The 17,372-nt window shown below is 33.3% G+C and overlaps 1 protein-coding gene across 2 annotated transcripts; it reads left to right on the top strand.

The window, feature by feature from the left end:
* The first annotated feature begins 7,109 nt into the window (after positions 1–7,109).
* LOC125478411 (putative elongation factor TypA-like SVR3, chloroplastic) lies at positions 7,110–14,057 on the top strand. 2 transcript variants are annotated; one of them, XM_048586586.1, is made up of 14 exons: positions 7,110–7,380; positions 7,629–7,738; positions 7,827–8,030; positions 8,116–8,292; positions 8,506–8,658; positions 9,440–9,529; positions 9,825–9,959; positions 10,043–10,159; positions 10,720–10,871; positions 10,950–11,034; positions 11,358–11,452; positions 12,277–12,442; positions 12,820–13,015; positions 13,695–14,057. In XM_048586586.1, exons 1-14 carry the CDS (start codon positions 7,140–7,142, stop codon positions 13,829–13,831), a joined length of 2,058 nt encoding a protein of 685 aa, XP_048442543.1. In that variant the 5' UTR covers positions 7,110–7,139; the 3' UTR covers positions 13,832–14,057. The 2 variants fall into 2 exon arrangements, with proteins under 2 accessions (XP_048442543.1, XP_048442542.1); XM_048586585.1 differs by having other exon boundaries at positions 7,590–7,738.
* The last annotated feature ends 3,315 nt before the right edge of the window (positions 14,058–17,372 follow it).

Below are 17,372 nucleotides of genomic sequence, written 5' to 3'. Positions count from 1 at the left end.
AGATAATAATTAAGATCATTTTTCTTAAGGGTCGTGCTTTAGTTTCTTGTACTATATAAGGAGAGTGCATTAGTTATGGGTGTTCTATGGGATGTTTGAGCTATACATATATGAATTTGGTGTAAGTGGTTATTCCATTTTTATAGTTTTACAGAGACAGACATTATATAGACTCATAAATTGCATATGCATCACATTTTGCTAGCTCATCGACTTCTTGATGTTTTATCTTAGTAAAAAAATGTTGGTGATAGGAAATAGGATTTTTTTTATATAGACAAATTGTCGAGAATGAACTTCACTTCCAAATTATTGATTGATTTTACAATTAGACTTCAACTTTCTTCATGCATGCAAACCCCTTGAAAACATAATCAATTGTTGTGCCTTATGCATGAAGAAACATATGTAAGTTTTTTTGTTTTTTGAAAAGAATTGTGATGTAAATTAATATATAGAGGAAGGGGTTCTTGACCAAAAAAAATAAAGAAAGGGTTGTGTGGCAGAATAAAGTACATGTGTGCAATAATAAAATTACTGTTATAACCTCCATTGTTATGCATGATATTAGTCTTGGCCTTCCATCCTTTGAAGTTGAGTATTCTATGTTTAATCAAATACATAAAAGCACAGAGGCACAAATTTGGACTTCCAAATTAGCAAAATGCAAGCTCAGCGATTGACACGTCATTACTTAACTGCCAAGTTAACATATTGACCGATAATTGTATGACTTAAAATGAAATATTAAGTAAATGTACGAGATTAAAATATTTTTAAAAGGTTGTATAAAGTTGCAATTCAACACAAATCTGAAAATGTAAAATATAATCTACCTAAATAATATGTTTTAGATTAATACAACAATTGAAATGTAGATTAGAAAATAACTAACTAAATGTCATATGAATTATGTCAACTGATGCGAGAATTATACGCGCACAAATTAAACCCTCTTTTTGACAATTGTAGTATAAGTATAAGTAGGGATCGTTCTGGACCGGGGATTAGGAGGGATTGTTAATCACTTGGATTTTGACTCAAAAACGTAAAAACAATATAAAACACTAAACTAGACTCAAAGAATGTGAAACTAAACGTTAAAACATTAAGACAAACCAAAAGACTCAAAATGCTTTAAAAACACAAACTAAATTGATTTCTAACTAATTTGACAATAAAGTAAAGGGGGGATTGTGTTTGGACGAGATTAAATTAAATGGACAAATTGTAATTAAAGGCAAAACGTAAATATGAATGAGATGAAAATATGGATGATGGAATAGCCAAGGGGTTCATCTCCACACATGTTATACTTGCATACAAAATTGATTCTCAGTTGGTCTTTCGATAAATTATGAAACTCAACACCCCGGGTTAATTAGGTCCGCTTAAATTAACCGTCAAGTTTTCCTAATGTTATTGAATTGGATGACATCATTCGACAACCCAAAGCATTCCTCACAAGTTCCCTACATGAATTGCATAATAGAGATACAAGCAAGAATCATTAAGCATCATGAAAACTATAAGTGTTGACGAGGCATTCGTTACTATGATTGCATGAAACTTATGCCAAGAATTTGTTTAACGCGATTGTTTATAAGCAACCTCCACTACTTGTGAATATAAGTTCATAACGATTAGGTGAAATTCACTTATATTCTAGCGTCAAATTCATGCATGAAAATTAAGCGCGCATTCTTAATAAACATACATAAATAAGTTATCAATCAAACAGTTAAACAAATTGAATCCACAACTTATGAAATTCCAACGAAAGTTAATCAATTCATATTGCAAATATAAACATAGTTTCGAATCACCCCCTAGCTAAAGGGGGTTTAGTTCTTCATAACCTTGAAATCAAAGAAACACCTACACATTCCAACAACTCAAACTTGAATTGTATGAACGTTTAGGCACTCTTCTCTTCCATTCCTCATACGTACAAAACAAAGAGAATTGAATTTAAACTTTGAAATCAAAGAAACACCTAAACATTCCAACAACTCAAACTTGAATTGTATGAACGTTTAGGCCCTCTTATCTTCCTCTTTATTGTAGCATAAGGTCTAGGGATAGTTGGTTGGGGGGATGGAAGTGTGGAATGGAGTGGGGAGTGATGGAAATGGAAGATGGTTTTGGATTCTAAGGGGAAGTGTTTATTTGTGGTGTGAGAATGGAGAGTGAATTGAATGATATGGAAGTGTGGGATGAATTGAATGATGCAAATGAATGAAGTGTGTGTGGTTTATATAGGGAGAGAATGGATGGGAGAGCATGTGAATGATAGCTAGGAGAATGATTAAAGGGGTGTGAATGGTTGGAAATGCATGTGGGTGAATTGGTGGTGCAATGATGAAAGAATAAGTGCATGTGTGTGTTTTGTGTTGGAATGAATGTGGATGCATGATGAAGAGTTAATAAATAATGCATGTAGGGTTAGGAAATAAAATCATAACTTAAAGGGGGGATGATTAAAGGGTGTGTGAATGCATATGTTGAATTGGTGGTTCAATGATGAAAGAATAAGTGCATGTGTGTGTGAATGGTGGTAGCTAGGGTAAATTATGATAAATGCATGTGGAATAAAGATGGAGAAGGTGGTGAAATGATGAAGTAGGAAGGTGGAAATGCATGTGAGATGTTCTTTGGAGAAAGGTGGATGAATGTGCATGTGAATTAAGTTGTGAAAGCATGTGGAATGTTTTAAATGGTTGAAATGTGTAGATGATTATGAGTATGATAAGTGATAAGTGTATGATTATGATAAGTGATAAATGAATGATATGTGGTGATAAATGAATGATATGTTAAGTAATAAATGAATGATATGTGGTGAGTGATAAGTGAATGGTTTGATAAGTGATAAATGAATGATATGTTAAGTGATAAATGAATGATATGTTAAGTGATGATAAGTAATGATAGGTGGTTATGATAGTTTGGTCTTTAATTTCGTCCATTCCTTTTGCTCCAAATATAAGCTATCCAATCCAAGTCCGATTTTGCTCCAAAATGCTCCAAAAGGCATCCTTTTGCATACCTTGCCCTTAGAACCTGAAAACACACAAAAGAAGCATAAAGGACTAAAATAACTAGAGAAACATAACGTAAATGCACGAGAACAAGCCTTTTAAGTCGCATGAATATGCTCCTATCATCAACTTTGGCAAACTTCTGATAAAAGACTATTCTACTCATTCTTTCAAGGATTATAATCAAGATTTCCACAATATAACAATTGCAAATGTTGTTATTGATCTCTAAAAATTTAGAAGATGTTTTAAATAGTTATAACTCATCCACATCTCTTATCCTAATATTATTGACTTACATATTTTTATGTAGGTTCAACTTTATCAGAACAATCATTGTCACTATGTTTGCTATTTGTCTCATCTTTGGGTTTTGTTACCATTTGAGTTAAACTGAAAGAAGATTTATTATATTAACATCCCACATATTATTAAATAAATTCCACATACTTAATACACCATACACTTGTTTTTTCAAATAAAAATTCTTAATACATCCCACTACTTTCCCATAATACCCTCCCATATTCTCATCATACTATTTCATGGTTAATTACTTTTAGGGTAATAATTGCTACACAATTGTATTAGTTTGAGAAATTATGGAGATCAATGAATGAATATGCCTTTCAAGTGAGTCAAAACTTCCTCACAATTCAAATAAGAGATTTTTGCATGTATCTATAATTTGTATTCTTGTGGATTGTGGTTCATTCTCTTCCCAAGCATTTTTTTGCAAAATATATATTGAACAATTCCAGAGCTCATTAATTAAGCATGGTGGTGTTTTAGTGAAAAATGTTTAAGAGTCAAATGATTGAACTTAAACTCAAACCTTCAAATGATTGAATTGTGATACTTTAGATTCATGCAAAGTAATATGGTGATTAAGTTGAACTTTACAGCTGTAGTAGATTTAATTACACAATAGCTGCAATTTTTATTCTTGAATTATAGCTCGCAAATGCAATTTGCAAATTCATGAAACTATTAAGTGCTTTCATTTTGTTTGCAAAAAGTTTGATTCTTGAATCATTACTCTGCCAATTTGGATAAACTAATCTATGAGAGTAGCGGTGTATTGGATAACGAAGAGGCAAAATCCAAGAAGAGAAAGAGAACGCTCAGTTTAACACGCAACAAAAGTAGGCTTAAATAATTATCGATGTCGATGAAATACCTAAACAATGAAAAATATGAAGTCTTACCTCATGTGAAACTTCCGAAACATTAATTTCATGTTCCATTTGTCAAAAAATATTTTTCCCAATCAACATGGTTGTAGTTTCATTGGTTAAGGTTTTGTTAACAATGGAGGGTAAGAGGGGTTTTGATAGTTGAAAAAGATAAATAATACATTAAAAATGATTTAGGATGCATTTAAATATTTTTATTTATATCTAATAAGATCAAAATTGTCATTGCATAGTAGGGTGCTAAGCCTTGAAAGAATAATGGAAATAATTGAAGAACTTTAATAAGAAAGATGAACAAATTCAATTTTTTTTTGTAAATTATTAAACACAGAGTTTGAGATAAAGGTTGGATAATATTTGAATTAATTAATATTATTATTTTGTTTGCTGGATTTAAATATCAGTTATTGAATAACTATTATTTTAATGTGTATTTGTTTTTAATTTATAATAAATAAGAGAAGTGAAAGAGTTCGAAATTATTACAAAATGTTGAAATGCACCCTAAGCCATTAGATTATTGTAACCATCAAAAATAAAATCTAGAATTAAATCAGGGCAATACAACTTTGCTTTTGGTGAGTGTGCATGTCACATCTTCTATTTACTGATCTTCGTATAGACTAAATTTCTTCAATTTAGGCCCACAATTTTTTTTTGATCCAAGTTGTCACAAGTATAATATTTGAGTCCAAAACATTCCAAACTTAAATTTAGTCCAGCCAAATATATGCATTATGGAGATTTTTTTGGGCTAAAGTCTCCCATTAGAAATACCCTTGTATTTTTACGTATTTTAAGTGGTGAATGACTTCTTTTTTTTTTTTTAATATTATTACTGAATATGTAAAAATGATTGACATGCATTTTCAAAGGAGTCAGCAATATTTTTGTATAAATGTGTCTTTTGCTAACCAATGTTACACTTTTATGCTGCTTTAAAAATATGTGGTGGTTTTCACATGTTGCATTTTACTTCAAACACAGTCTTTTAGTTATTTAATAGTTAATCATGTAATAATATATAAGATGGTGATATTTCATGCATCTCGTTTTATTTCACACACACCCTCAATAATCTAAAACAATTAAAATAGTTCATGAGAGGTAAAATAGGAATTGTGAAAATCACCACCCTTCAAAATATGTCACTCTAACCCACACTTTAAATTTTATTTTTCATTTTTTTAAGTTTATCTTATTTTGGTGGCCCAAATTTTATCTTCCAGCTATTTAATAAACAATATTTTAATTAAAATATATTATAGGGTTTAATTTGCTAAATTGAAAAGTAGTAAGAGCATCCCAATGAGGCTTTATTCTCCTTGAGGTTACCACATTTATAGCTCTAACAAAAATTTCATCCCCAATGGGCCGAAAAATGGGAATACGTCCACCACATGGGCTAGTAACTTCAATCTTTGAATAACAAGAAGTTAGGCTACATCTAGCCTTAAAAAGTAGGGGACCCACACCAAATTAGGGGCCTAATCTTCGTTTTTTATTTTTATTTTTTTTCACTTAGAAATGGGCAAGCCTCATTTTTATTTTCAAAATATGATTTTAAGGGTTTATTTTTCAACCGTTTAGGATTTTAAGTTCATTTTCAACCGTTTGTTTGCTTAAGAAAACATATACAAACCACAACTATTTTTTGTGCGATTGATTAGGAAAAAATGTAGTGGTTTGTGTTTAATTTTCTAGATTGAAAAATTCATAAAAAAAGTAATGAAATTTAACATTGGTGGTTTAGAGACCTAAACTGAAAATATAAACAAATAACATTATTAAATTGTGATAAGATAATGCAATCCAATAGTTGTTATGAAATGAAAATCTTGTTTGATTTCTGAGAATATATTAAAAAGAGAAATAAACCAACGGATAAGATTGAGATAAGATAATCAAATCCAATGGTGTTGTTATAAAATGAAATCTTATCTTGTTTGATTTCATAGAAACAAACCAACGGATGAGACCTAAGATAGCCTACAACAGTATATAAGTGATGAAATCTAACTTTGTCACAAATTAAATTTTTTTAGGTTAAAAAGTTCATAAATTAAAATTTAAGATAACACGTTCAAAAATCAAGTTAAGAAAAGTTAAAACAAAAATAAGGTTACCGTGTAATCAAATTACTACATAAATGATATATATATATATATAACACCCCATATAAAGCCCAGGTGATATATTGCCCCTTATTGGGAAAAATTCTTTTTAGAGCCCCAAAGATTCCTTGGAGCTTTAAATTAGGCTATATCCACCACTTTTCTAGCCCGATATAAAGCGTCTTATTGGGGATGCTCTAATTCACCTTATATATTTGAATAGTCATTTTAACGCACCATCGTTTACTTTGTACATATTCCCTATTAATTTTTTACCATTGATTACTTTAATTGTTTAGTATAAAAGCTACGAAACTACACTGTGTATGAGGTGAGAAATGATGTGTTAAAATCATTTTCCCTTCTTCTAACTTGCTAATATTTTTGATACACCTGATAGAGATGCATTTGCTATCCAATTACTACATATCTTGAGAGAATTACTCATATAGTACATGTTCACTGACATCGTGACATCTCATTCTAATGAAAATATGTAAATTTTTATCTACAAATCCCTATATTATTAATTCTAAATGTTACATGACGGTGAAATGTTGTCATGTTTTTTCTTTCAAAAAAAAAAAAATGGAAAAACGGATGGGACCCAAATAAACTAAAGATGATAAAGGACCCACCTTCTCCGGGTCCCACTCAACGAGGACGTGGAGTCCTCCCGCAACTTCTATTTGTTTTGCTTTGGAAGTTCCAATGGCAGCCTCACTTGCCAAATCTCCTCTTTATCTCTCTCCCTGAGGCTGAGCCGCTGCGAGCACAGAGTCAGAGCCATGGAGATGGCAACCTGCAGCTTCCACAGCTCCTCCTTCTCCATCCCAAACCCTAGAAGCACCAGCCTTTCCTCTCCTCTTCCAGTCGCCAAGCAACTCTTCGGCTTCACCTTACCTTCTTTCTCAACCGCCAAAACCACCACACTCAAACTCCGCTCCCGGAATCCGAAACGCTTCTCCGCTCACCCGCCAATCAAATGCTCCGTCTCTGAAGCCACTGAAGCCGCCGCCATTGAAACAGGTACTTTCTCTTCTTCTTCTCTTGAAATCTTTCATTTCCATGCCTCTGTTCGATATTTTCCTATTTACTGCACCAATTCTTACGTAATTTCGTATTTAGAGCAAATTGGTCTCAGAATTTATCTTTGAATAGTCGTAGATAAGTGGTTGCTTTCTTGATTGATTGATTGATTGATGTATGTGTGTGTGTGTGTTGATTGGGGATGGTAGGTAAGGTTAGTCTGATTGGAAACTTGGTTCTTGTCTCAGAGAGGAGAAGTAAGTTGATGAGGAGAACTGACATAAGGAACATAGCAATCGTAGCGCATGTCGACCATGGAAAAACAACTTTGGTTGATGCAATGTTGAGGCAATCAAAGGTAGAGTATAAATCTCACGAAAATTCTTCATGCTATATTTTTTTCGGTTTCGTATTTCTTAATGACATTGTTAGGGACTTTTGTGCAGGTATTTCGTGATAACCAATTTGTACAGGAAAGGATAATGGACTCGAATGATCTAGAGCGTGAAAGGGGAATTACTATACTAAGCAAAAATACCTCTATTACTTATAAAGACTCAAAGATTAATATAATTGATACTCCTGGACATTCTGACTTTGGAGGCGAAGTCGAACGCATCCTCAATATGGTGGAAGGGATTCTTTTAGTGGTACTCTTTTGTACCTTCTGTTGCTTTGGCTTGTAATCCTTCTGGTGCTTTTGAAATCAGCAGTTTGCTTGCTTTGTGTTTTTAGGTAGATTCTGTTGAGGGCCCGATGCCACAGACAAGATTTGTTTTGAAGAAGGCTCTAGAATTTGGTCATGCAGTTGTTGTCGTTGTTAATAAGATTGACAGGCCTTCAGCTCGTCCAGATTTTGTCATCAATTCCACTTTTGAACTATTCATTGAACTAAATGCGACTGATGAACAGGTAACAAATTAATTGTCCTTTGGATTGTAATTTGTTTCTCAAACTGAAACGATGTATTTGGTGCGCGTTGGAATGGTATATTGGAATACTAGGAACTAGTTTGTGGTTATTGTTGAATAATAGCCAGAAATTTCCTTAAGCATGTTTTGAATGATTGAATCTTGATCAGATTGGGAAAGCTAAGAAGTCTAATCTCATCTTTTTTGCTTGCAGTGTGATTTCCAGGCAATATATGCTAGTGGGATTAAAGGAAAAGCTGGGTTGTCAGCTGATAATTTGGCAGATGATCTTGGACCACTTTTCGAGGCCATAATGAGATGCATCCCTGGACCTGCTATTGACAAAGATGGTGCACTTCAAATGCTTGTCAGTACTTTTTGATAATTTCATTGTTCTTTCTCCTTCTATTTTATAGATATTTACTACTAATCGTGACTGTAAAATCTGGATCAAGAAACTATTTTTCTATCAAGAAAGGCTGATCAATATAATTAGGTTACAAGGCTTTTGATGTAAAGACCTGTATGGAATATCCTTCTCTTCTAGTATAGGAGAAGAGTCAAAGGAGGCTCAGACTCTTTAACATCTTGACTGTTTGAAATTAATAAGTGGAAGATGAAGAACAAGAAATTTATATTAATTGTTCTTGCTTCCATAAAGCTGACCCCACTTAGTGGGAAAAGGCTTTGTTGTTGTTGCTGTTGTTGTTGTTCTTGCTTCCATAACACGTGTTAATATTTGTAAATGATCCAAGGCAATATGAGCTGCTGCTTGCATAACTCTGGAAGAGTGAGTTTCCTAAATTACCTATCAAGTTTTTGATGTGCCTTCAGAACAAGAAGACTTTTTACCACATTTCAGGAAAATGAAAAAAGTTAATGGCTATATTTGACTGTTATGAATTACAAAATTTCTGGTCCATATTAATGCAATTTGGTAGAGTGGTTAGGGAAGACAAACTGAACTGTGCTACACAAGTTTTTATTTGTCACCATAATACCATAATACTTGTATAGCTTTAAATTGCTCCTGTGGAACTTAGCTGCATTTGCTTTTACTTTACTCTGTTTATTTCTCGAGTTTTCTTTTCATTCAACTTAGGCATCTACAGGTTATTCTGTATTTAATTTTAATCAAAACATTGCAGGTTACAAACATCGAGTATGATGAACATAAAGGACGAATAGCTATTGGACGTTTGCATGCTGGGGTTCTGAGGAAAGGGATGGAAGTGAAGGTGAGTTTGAACCAAAACTGGAACATGGTCAATGTTACATTCTAGCCTTTTCTTTTTCCAAATTAAATAGCTCGGGGTATTATTTTCATGATATCTGATTATCGCTGTTAATATTTAACCCTTATCAGTAGTATATTTACATGTTTAATCTGAATTTTTAAGATGGTATTCTTTTCTCATGATTGAAGTTCATTTTCAAAAACAAAAGGAATGCATAAAGTTCATCTTAATGCATTTTCTTCAACACAGGAAAAGAAACAAGTTCTCTAAACTTCTAGATAAGTGTATTTTATAGGTATGCACCACAGAAGATGCATGTCGAGTTGCAAGAGTTAGTGAGCTTTTTGTGTATGAAAAATTTAGTAGGGTTCCTGCAGAAAGTGTGGAGGCTGGTGATATATGTGCTGTTTGTGGAATCAATGATATTCAGGTGATAACTTTGTTGATGCTATCACATTTTTATAAACTTGAGAGTTATTTCATGGTTTATTTAATATTTTTTAATCTGCTCAGATTGGCGAGACAATTGCTTGTAAGATCTCTGGTACGCCATTACCGGCCATTAGGGTTGAGGAACCAACAGTGAAAATGGCTTTTGCTGTAAACACTTCACCGTTTGTTGGACGTGAGGTATGCCTATAAAATAGTTTCTACTATTGTTTACTGTCATAACTTTAAACAATTCCTTAAGATTTCCTTAGGGTAAATGTTTGAAGTTATGAACAAGCCAGAACAATCTGTGTAAAATCCGACTCCTAAACAGTCATTCCACATCCTAAAGTATTTACCCTGTCGGTGAATGGAGCAGAAGATATGAGGACATTCGAGATTGGAATCTGCTCTTTAATAGTGCATGAATGAGTAATGGAGATGATTTTGTATTAACATATATATAGGGTAATGTTTTTCGTTTTTGGTCAAAATGGGGTAATGTTCAATTGCCACATTTTTGCATAGTATGATGTTAGAATTGTCACTGTAGATTAAAGTGAGTCCCCCTAAGCAGTGGTCCTTGATTGACATCTAGCAACATAGCCTGCAATATATCTGACAACTTAAGATTCTGCCTGGTCAATGGTTCATATATTTTTTTAATGTCCCTCTGGTAATTAGTTCTGGCACAAAATACAGTGATCCAGTGATCTTTGTCTTGTGTGACAATGATTGGAAATTTATTTCGTCCTTTTCAGGGAAAATATGTTACCAGTAGGAACTTACGAGATCGCCTTTCTCGTGAGCTTGAGCGTAACTTGGCTATGAAGGTTGAAGATGGCGAAACAGCAGATACCTTCATTGTTAGTGGACGGGGTACTTTACATATTACCATATTGATTGAGAACATGTGAGTATAGTTGTTTAGTTGTTATTCTACAATCTTATTAATTCTATATGCACAATTTTAAATGGTTATTTAATTCAGGCGAAGAGAAGGATATGAATTCATGGTGGGACCTCCCAAAGTTATTAACAAAAGGGTGAATGACAAATTGCTGGAACCATATGAGGTGAGTGTCGGAACTTTTTTGTTTCTTATGCGTACGAAATGGGCAAATGTTAGAAATACTTACTGTCATGGTTGAAGACCAATATTTATATTCCATTTTGAAAGAATGGGAATCAAAATAGGGCACATTGTCATACTAGTTAAAAATAATAATAAGTGCATTGCTTTGTTCTTAAGAACTGTGGTGCATGGTTTGTTCAAAATTACAAATAAAGTAACGATATTGCCAAATAAATTTTCTTAAGTGAAATATCCCCTACTATTTAGGAATCATGGGACCACTCATCTGATATCAGTCATTTATGTCATGTGGATTGCTTGCAGATCGCCACTGTGGAGGTGCCAGAAGAACACATGGGCCCTGTTGTTGAGCTTCTTGGCAAAAGGCGGGGGCAGATGTTTGATATGCAAGGAGTTGGGTGTGTAGACATTTCATGTTTCTATGTTCATCTTTAACTTATCATCTTTTTTAAATTCAACGTAAATGCATAAAGTAGAATCAGAGGCAATGAGTGAGCACATGATAATATTTATGTTTCTATGTTCATCTTTAACTTATCATCTTTTTTAAATTCAACGTAAATGCATAAAGTAGAATCAGAGGCAATGAGTGAGCACATGATAATATTTAGAGCATAATTTTCTTTATAACTCTAGCAGTGGTTAGGGTGCAACCAAAGTTTGCACACTGTAAAAGATAATATTTTTTGTAAATATACAGTAATTACGTAAAATTCAGTTGCCAATCAATAATTTCATGCATATGTTTGTGTAGGTGCAATATCCATGCACCCTCATATTTTCCCCTATATATGTAATGCACATTAGTTGACCTTGCAGTTTGCACCTGAACATCCAGTCCATAATGAGGATCTTGTGAGAAACATTGTTCTTCCATTAGATATATACTGTGTTTTCTCTACCACAATTGCTTGTCAGTCTCTTATCCTGAACTGGTGCAGATGCATTTTCTATGTAGTGCTCTCTTTAACTAGTACTATGCACATGTCTGATTTTGAAATGATTAGACTATGTAACCGAAAGAACATTAGCAAACTAATACTTAATTGTCATCCTGTTCAACAATGGCCCCCTTTCCCCCGCAGTGGGTACCTTGGAGGGTCAGAGTGCTCTCCTTCCTTTGTTTTCTGATTATGGCCAAAGACAGTTATTACTTGAATTTTCCGCTTGGTGAAAGCAACATATGATCTGATTATCTGTATGGACTTTATGCATGCACTAGGTCTGAAGGCACAACCTTCCTCAAATATAAAATTCCAACTCGTGGCCTTCTTGGTTTACGAAATGCAATTTTAACAGCTTCTCGTGGCACTGCGATTCTCAACACAGTATTTGATAGCTATGGACCTTGGGCTGGTGATATGAGTACACGGGATCAGGGTTCACTGGTAACTTCCAATATATCATTATTTTGATGTTTAACTTTGCAAGTCTTAGTGGTGGTGAAAGGCTGAAAGCCTTTTGCCATTGTCAGTTATTGTACTGACTAGAACAGTTGCTATTATCAATTGTCACACTTTTGCACATCTAAGGTTGAGATGATTTTAACCTAACTTTTCACTAAAGTGAATACTCAAGTTCAAGCATTGCAGTCATCCAAATGAAGATCATATTTGTGGCAATGATTTTAACCTAACTTTTCATAAAAGTGAATACTCAAGTTCAAGCATTGCAGTCATCCAAATGAAGATCATATTTGTGACTTTTATGTCCGTCTTCCCTGTGTCAGGATAACTAAACTGAATTGTGACAAATTGATTTTTAGGTTGCCTTTGAGGGTGGAACGAGTACTTCTTACGCCATTTCTAGCTCACAGGAGAGGGGGCAGTTGTTTATTGGTCCTGGGGTGGAAGTTTATAAAGGTCAGATAGTTGGCATCCATCAGCGGCCTGGGGACTTGTCTCTTAATGTGTGTAAGAAGAAGGCTGCAACAAATATCCGTTCCAACAAAGAACAAACAGGTGAGAAGCAACTATGGTACCTGTTATTTTATGTCTATTGCATGAAAGGGTTAACTCCCTTCTGATATTGTTAAGTTCACATTTATTAAGCTTTGATATGTTGACCAAAAATATAATATCGGTGAGGTTTAGCTGTTTTGAGGCAACAATGCTGAGTAATTAATAAAAACTAAACTTTTTCCTAACATTTCAATTATGTCTAACCAAGTTGTTTCTTCGTTAGCTATTTATCCCATTTTTAATGGTACTTTTAGGGAGGCCCAATAAACATAGTATTCCACATGGAGCAACCCAAATAGATTGAATTTTTATATAGCTTTGATTTTGCTCTACATGTTTTAAATGTCCACTTTTTTTTTTTTTTTCCAGAACAAAATTATCCTTATATTTGTGAGAACGGGATATTTGATGTTTCTTAAGTTTAACGGTGTCATGCTTAATATTTGGCAGAACCAATGCAGTAGGCCTTTTATTATACTAATAATTTCTGAAAGGTCCCTCCAATTTCTCACGTCAATAATCTGCCTAGGCATTGATTGGTTATAAAAATGGTTGGGTTCTCGTGTTTTCTTCTAAACTTTCGATAAGCAATTTGATTTTTTTTGAGTTTGTACATCTGCAGAAGCAAGCCTCAGTTCATGGCATTTAATAATCTTGATTCTCCCATCTCTCTGTGCAGTGATTCTTGACACCCCATTGGACTACAGTCTGGATGACTGCATTGAGTATATTCAAGAGGATGAATTGGTGGAGGTCACTCCCGCAAGTATCCGAATGTGCAAGAACCCAAAGTTTTCAAAGAAATCAAACAGGTAGTCAGTTTTCGTAAATATATATGATTTGAACCGATGATTATGCTGGCAGAGCTCATTGGATAACTCATTTGAGTAAGCCGCGATATAATGTTTAGACATGAAGGAGAAAGAGTAAGCAAAGTTTTGCAATATTAATTGGTTGTATATAAAAGAATGAGAACCAAAGTTGTATTACTCAAAGATGTTCAATGGTGATGTGAAAGACAAATTGAATTGATGATTTCTGATTTTGAGTTGTAACAGAGAATGGAACTGTCAGAGTTTTTATTTTATTGAAGAACTCAATATTTCAGCCAATGGAAAGGAAATCTTAGCAGAGCGTATATTATTTTGTGAATTTAACTGCTGCTTGTTTGAGCTCAGGCCTGTCGTCAGTTGCTTAACAGGTACGTTTTGTCACTCACTTGCCCTATATACATATATAGACACACACACACACATAATATAGTGAAGCTGTTATGTTTATTCTTATGGTCTAGAAGACTAGAACTAAGGTCTAAGGGCTGGTTTTCCTCAAATTTTGGTTCATGAAAAGTGTTACTGCCTTACTTCTAATGGTTGGAGAAAAAGTTGCTACCTGTAGTTGGTAAAATTACGAGAAAGATGATGACTGAATGCATGATGAGAGGCTGTATTTGCTATAGAAAAGTCTGATTTCCATGAGTTGAGACCAAAACCAAAGTTCCAGCTCTCATGTTTCTAGTTTCTACTCTCATGTCATGTCATCGATGCTACGAATTTGGAACATCTAGATGGGGCGTGTCACGTGTGGGACCGCCTTCTAGAACTGAAGTTGGTTTCACCAAAGAAATTTTGTAGGTTTCTAGATTGAGTGAGTGTTTGAAATTGAAGTGTGTAATGTATATTAAAGAGAAGTTTCTGATTCCATTCAATATGGTAATGGTCCAGTGCCTATCTGTAGGTTTGAAGGGTTGTGTGTTATATATAATTAAACCGTGATTCATACGACACAGGACAAAGAAGATTATAAGACCAAACCCAAAGAGAGAGTCATACATACATGAAGCATTTTGTCTCGTTTTGTTGACTTCAAAGTTTGGTTTGCTGGGGCTGTTTGATAGTCATTTCGTTTTTAGTTTTTGTCTTCCCTTTTTTGACAAACTGAAATCTCATTTGGTAACTACTTTCGCTGTTCAAAAAAACTAAAAATTACTTTCTTGAGTTTTCAAAATTCGGCATTGAGTTTTTACATTTTGGTTTTCAGTGTTCATTTTTCCAAACTGAAAGTAATTACCAAGCAAGATTTTAGTTTTTAAAAATGTAAAAACTGAAAACAAGAGAATCCTTCAGAGGCTCTCCGGAACCCTTGGAACTACTGGCCATGGGACGAATTGCACCATGTAGTTAAAACTTTGAGTAAAAGGTTTCAAAGTTCAAGCACTTGCCAATATTAATATGAAAAACCAGGTTGCTTCTAACGTCATATGTCTTTCTTACAATGTAACTCAAGAAAAAGTCACCTTATTTTCACATAAACTTAAAAACTATCATATATGAAGCATGGAGAAAATTTGATCTATCACTGATTGTACGTAGTCATTAATCTCTCTCATATCTAGTTATTAGGATAGACTCACCGAGTATGTACTACTCGGTGACACCCAAGAATTTCTCTTTGACGATAGATTTTTAAGTGTATTTAGAACATGAGTACATACGTTATACGTCATTATAAAAGTGGAGGAATACTTGAAATAAGAACTTCATTTCAATTGTATAGTACCACATGGCATACCGTTTATGTTTAGGCACATTAAAAAATCTCATCCGCTTAGCAAGGGGACTAGTTAATCCAAAAGGTCAACGACTAAAAATTTTGGTGGTTCGATCCAAACACCAATCCATTATTGACTTGGTCGCCTCTACAAAATTATTTTCCTCTTCTTCTACTGCTAATTAATTAATTTACTTAAACTAACAAAAATATAGTTTTTGTCCATCTCCCAATACCAACTGCGCGCTTTTAAATATTTTCTTCTAATTCCAACCATAAAAAATATAAAAAAAAATTAATAAAAAACCCCTTCTAATCATCCTAAAATTTCATATTTTCTTCCAATTTTATCATTTCCAACCATGCACTCTCTTAAAAACATATAGGTCTTTTGCCATTTAGTACTACGGTTTATTAGTATTCTTCTTCACTTGGAAGTGAGAGGTATTCGCTTTAAATCTCGTGAATGTAGAATTCGATACCAAATTAGATTGCCCATTATATGGCTTAATCGAACTCCCCCTTCCTTTTGTGTAAAAATATCGATATACTAAAAAAAAACCATATATGTCTTTTTGCCCAAATCATTCCATTTTTTATGCTATTATTTTCATCAATAGTGTCCCACCTGCGAAGTTTTCCAAGAGTTTTTGTCACTACATTTCTATATCTGATGTCACCTTATTGAAGTGAAAATTCAAAAGACAACAAGTTATAATTTCTTGTAAAAGTGCAAATGTCTTAATTGTGACCGAGATTACCATTTAAGAAAACGCTCCGTGTCACCCAAAGATGATAAATTATTTGGTGTAACCAATTATAAATAAATAAATAATCATCTTCTTATCTCTCTTATTATTTGAAAGAGATATCAAAACGTGTGTACTACTGGGGGAATCTTTTTATTATTATTATTATTATTATTATTATTATTATTATTTACTTTTTAATATTTTCAAACATATTTTTTATTTTTTGCGCATGTCTCGTTAAATTACACATTTTCAAAACTTCAACCTACACTACATGTGTTATACACGTGCATACACACTTTTCCACGTTTAATACACTTTTCACTACATGTAAAATTCACGTATTTTATATTATTTTTTTATACAAGAAATGAAATAATTTACATCAATAAACAAACATGCACAATAATATAATTACAATACTATACTCGTTTCATATTTTACTAACTACACTATTTAAACCTTTCACGAGCAACGTGGTTGGTTGATAGAGCATGTCAAAGTATGGAGCAAAGAACAAACTAAATACACACAAACTAAATTTTTTAAAGTAAGAACACATAAACTAAAATTATTAAATCCATAAAAGATACAAGGACCATAATTATCTTCAACCCTAAAAAATTAGACGACATTTAGAAAATGTGAACACATGAATCTTAAGACTCCGCTAACCTAATCCACCCCAAACACACGGAAATAAAATTAAAATTAAAATAAAAATGAAAATAAACAAAACTTCCTCTTCCCTTTGTGATGAATTGAAATCGAGGTGAGGTGCTTTAGATTTTTTCTCTTGCATGGTGGAGAAAACGTGGATTAAGACTGGAAAAATGAGAGATTTAAAAGTAATTAATTGACGTGCGGATTCCTACTGCTTCCATACAAAAGTCGTCAAAACAACGATGGCACCGCCCTTTAATTTGTTTGGTGAGCTATGGTTTGTTTTCTTCTTCCTTTTTTTCTTCTAGTTTTCTTACTTTTATTTCTCTTCTTCAAAATTTTAACTGTAGATATTTTATAGGTTTTTTTAAGATAAAATGATCCTCTGAGAT

This window comes from the organism of the source record quoted next, unplaced genomic scaffold (assembly GCF_019419815.1).
Source record: "Pyrus x bretschneideri cultivar Hongxiangsu unplaced genomic scaffold, Pyrus_bretschneideri_v1 Contig240, whole genome shotgun sequence".
Taxonomy (NCBI): domain Eukaryota; kingdom Viridiplantae; phylum Streptophyta; class Magnoliopsida; order Rosales; family Rosaceae; genus Pyrus; species Pyrus x bretschneideri.
The sequence above is the reverse complement of the archived record's forward strand: the minus strand, read 5'-3'. Positions and strand labels throughout refer to the sequence as shown.